Raw genomic sequence first — 4,116 nt, forward strand, 5'->3', positions numbered from 1 at the left:
AAATTGCTAATCCCCTTTATAGGAGAGTTTAGTAGGACTTCTGAAACCATTGCATTAAATAGTAGTCGGTCAATCCAATGTTCAATCACAATCAGATCTAACTCTTACATTTCGTTGTATATGTTTGTGCAACAGAATGTGTGATTTCAATGATCTGTTTTATTTACATGTCTTAAAAGGATTGTGATAAGAGTTGTATGAGCCCCTAATAAAACGTTTAAAAAAAGTTGAGCACACAAACAGAATGCAGCTTTCCTCTATAAATGCAGATAATGATATTTCAGTAGGTGGAAGCAAAATTCTTATTTCTTGGTGGCTGTGTCATTTACATAGGCCAATATGTTCTGATGCTGCTCGTCAAGGCTCTGTTTTCAGAAGAAATTTATGATCAAAGCTGTTAAAGTTAATTGAAAAAGAATTTTTTTCACTGAGAGCATTTTTAGACTGCAAGTATAGTGTGTAATAAATTATTCGGTGATATTATTCCTTCATAGGTATTGCAGAAGTATTACGTTCTACTAGCTCGGCTGTTTCATTTCTTTTAAGAGTAGAGGGCAGAGTCTGCAGATCAATGGAGGGCTTCAACCATTCCAGAGTGGCGGAATTTGTGTTACTGGGACTTACTGAATCCCCTGAGCTCCAGATTTTCCTCTTTGTGGTGTTTTGCATTTTCTACTTAATCACCATGTTGGGCAACTGTCTGATTTTACTCACGGTCATTTCCACCGCACACCTCCACTCCCCCATGTACTTCCTACTCAGCAACTTGTCTCTCATTGACATGTGCCTGTCCTCCTTTGCCACTCCCAAGATGATCGTGGACTTCCTTGCTCAGCGCAAGACCATCTCTTTTGAAGGCTGCATTTCACAGATCTTCTTCCTGCACCTCTTCACTGGAACTGAGATTGTGCTACTTATCTGCATGTCATTTGACAGGTATATTGCCATATGCAAGCCTCTCCATTATTCAACAATTATGAGTGAGCAAGTGTGTGTTGGGCTTGTGGTGACTTCTTGGACAGTGGGCTTGTTGCACACCATAAGCCAGTTAGCTTTTACCCTCTATTTGCCCTTCTGTGGTCCCAATGTTGTAGACAGTTTTTTCTGTGACCTTCCTTTGGTAATCCACCTGGCTTGTATAGATATTTATGTTCTCGGCATCTTTATGATTTCAACCAGTGGTGTGATTGCTCTTCTGAGTTTTCTGCTTTTGCTCACCTCCTACATCATTGTTCTCGTCACCATCAAACACCACTCCTCCACAGCATCGTCTAAGGCTCTTTCGACCTGCACAGCACACTTCATAGTTGTCTCCATGTTCTTTGGGCCCTGCATTTTCATCTATGTATGGCCTTTCACCAACTTCCTGGTGGACAAAGTCCTCTCTGTTTTCTATACCATTTTTACCCCCTTTCTGAATCCACTTATCTATACTTTGAGAAACCAGGACGTGAAGGCAGCAATGAAGAAGAAACTAAGTTATCAAAATTTTAATATTGGGAAAACCGCACCACGTTACCCAGTGCAATAAAATAGCTCTCCTCTCTGATATTTACTGCCATCAATTTTGTGGATAGAGCAATAGTAAATCAAATTTAGAATGCCTTTGGGGTAAGTTAATCTAAGGTCCTGAGAAGAAAACACAGGGTTTTGATAGCTATGAAACATCTGTCCCAAAAGTTCAGTGTTTGCAAGCCTTGTGCAATTATAAATTCATTTGAACTATTATTGAAATCTGCAGGTTATTTTATTAAAGTGTACATATCATCAAATTATGAAAATAAACAGGGGTTTATGAAATGTTAACGCTATAAGAAACATGCCTAACTTTAAGATTACTTGGAAAAATCTGAGGTTCATATTTGTATTCTGTCTCCTACTCAGAAGAGTTCCACTCTGAGCTCGGTGACTTGAGTGGGCTGTGGGTATGCTGCTAACCGCAAGGCAGCACAAAGCCGCCAGTCACTCCTCACGAGAAGGACGAGACTCTCTGCTCCCATAACGTGTCTCAGAAACCCCAAGGGCCACATCCACCGTATCCTATGGAGTCTCTGTGAGTCGCAATCGACTCAATGGCAGTGAGTGAATTTGGCTAGCTTTGTGGTGCTCTGACGGTGTCAGCTTATAGGCTTTCAAGGAATATGATAAGTGAATTCCTTACAGCATTGGAACTATTTTCAAAGGCAGATTCATACTGCAGATAGATTCTTTTGGACATTTGGAGCAGTCTTGATTCAATGGGTTCAGTTCTTTATGTTCTGAGTCAAACTTGAAGAAGAAAGTGCAATTAAGAAGATCTAAAATGTAACACTGTTGGCCCAGAGCAGCACAGTTTCTTAATGATTTTGAAGATTCTTATCTTACATGGTAAGTGATCTGTCAAATAATTATTCAAGTGGAAATTTCTGATATTTAAAACAGAAAATGAACTCTTCAAATCTAATTGCTTTATATCCTGGCTTACATTCATTGTTATTATGTATTCATTTAATACCATAAGTAAATATTTGAGAAACCGATTCACCAATATACTAATGGCAAGCTTTTCATTTCTAAAGCAAAATATTCCAAAATCTCCTTAGTCTTAGTATAAAATATGTCATTTTTATAATAATGTGACCTGTAGAAAAAGGTGAAACAAATTTCAGAAATATTTGACCTAATTCTCACTTTTTTATTATCCATCAACCTAAATATGTTTTTGTGTGTGCTGAAGGTGATTCTAGAGAATCATCTTAAAGTTGAGAGATGTGAATTAAACCTGAATTTTTAGTAATCATTTATTTTTTGTACAGTTAGAGATTATTTGGAATAATAAAACAAGAGCACCTTCTCCTGAGAAGTTGATACCTAGTCCTGAGACAGGATACCTAATAATTTCAGGAACAAAAGACCAATATAGCCATTAAGGAATGGAAAAGGTATTCATATGCGTATATTTTAATTATTTTATTAAGGATAGAAAATTCCCCGGAATATTTTCAGTTCTTCCTCTATTCTATAAAGGCTGAAGGGAATAAAGAAAATCTGATTGACAAATGAGAGTTATTTTGCCTCCTATCTAGTTAACATTTCTAAGTTAAAATTAAAATTGTAAAATAGAGCCTGAAATACCACAATAATACCAAAATTTTCAGATTTGGCAGGAAGCCAATAGACTCTATGAAAAAAATAACAACATATTCAGATGTTTGTTTCTAAGAGAATAACAAGCCACATTAAAATTCAAATTTTAATGTGATTAAGCACTAGAATTGTAGGTACAAATTCACAAAATTCTATGCTTCTTCAACAGTGTCTCTCAGTGACTCTCAGCGGGCAACAATTCAACTTGTGCTTATCTGATCTTTGAAGGTTTTAGAACATAATATTGAATCACAGTTAGTACCGGGCGAGGTATAATTTAGTTTTTATAATGAGAAATTCCACAATAATCTGTTGTTTGAAGTGCATATGTAACTAGTTATAAGATACACCTCAATCATCTACTTTATAGAGGCTTCATAGTTTTTTTCTGATGTGCATTTTGCTAAAGACCATTTCATAGTATAAACGGAGATGTCCAGTAGAATATGTTTTATATCATGAGATTATAAAACAAATATAATAACCGAAAAACCTAATGTCTGGAGGTTTCCTAGAGCTGGCTCCGGGCTGAGTCACTTTAAGTGGTAAAGAACATTCCTCTAGGAATGTCTACATATGAACTTGGCAATCCCATCTTGACGCTGTCATTTGTGCTATCCTGGGACAGGGACTTCACTCCTGGATGTTCTTCTCATCTCACCTCTAACGCGAGGAAAACAAAGTAGATAGCTATGGTGTGTCACTGCTTAATGAAATGTGAAAAGAATGCTTATAAATGTCATTTCCATTCTCTCTCAGCCCTACGGACAGCCACACAAAATAAGTTTGTTTTGATGTCATCTGCTTTTGAAGGATCACTTTACTCAGGGCCAACCACCAGTATGCAACATTTGGTACCCTAGCTATAGGATGACTCTAGGAGTGTATTTGAAATGACACACTTCCGCCAAACAAGAGGAGCATGGTGCCATTTCCCATCGTGAAAATGGTGATGACAAAATTAGGCAGGTTATCTGATACTTAGAGATT

At 37.1% G+C, this 4,116-nt stretch overlaps 1 protein-coding gene across 1 annotated transcript; it reads left to right on the forward strand.

The window, feature by feature from the left end:
* Window positions 1–571: 571 nt before the first annotated feature.
* LOC142425857 (olfactory receptor 4K2-like) lies at window positions 572–1,531 on the forward strand. Its single transcript, XM_075531288.1, has one exon. The coding sequence runs from the start codon at window positions 572–574 to the stop codon at window positions 1,529–1,531; it is 960 nt and encodes a 319-aa protein (XP_075387403.1).
* Window positions 1,532–4,116: the final 2,585 nt, after the last annotated feature.

The sequence above is a fragment of the Tenrec ecaudatus genome, chromosome 14 (genome assembly GCF_050624435.1).
Source record: "Tenrec ecaudatus isolate mTenEca1 chromosome 14, mTenEca1.hap1, whole genome shotgun sequence".
Lineage (NCBI taxonomy): Eukaryota > Metazoa > Chordata > Mammalia > Afrosoricida > Tenrecidae > Tenrec > Tenrec ecaudatus.

Coding starts and splice junctions, on each gene's coding strand:
- LOC142425857 (XM_075531288.1), top strand. CDS start 572: ATGGAGGGCTTCAACCATTCCAGAGTGGCGGAATTTGTGTTACTGGGA.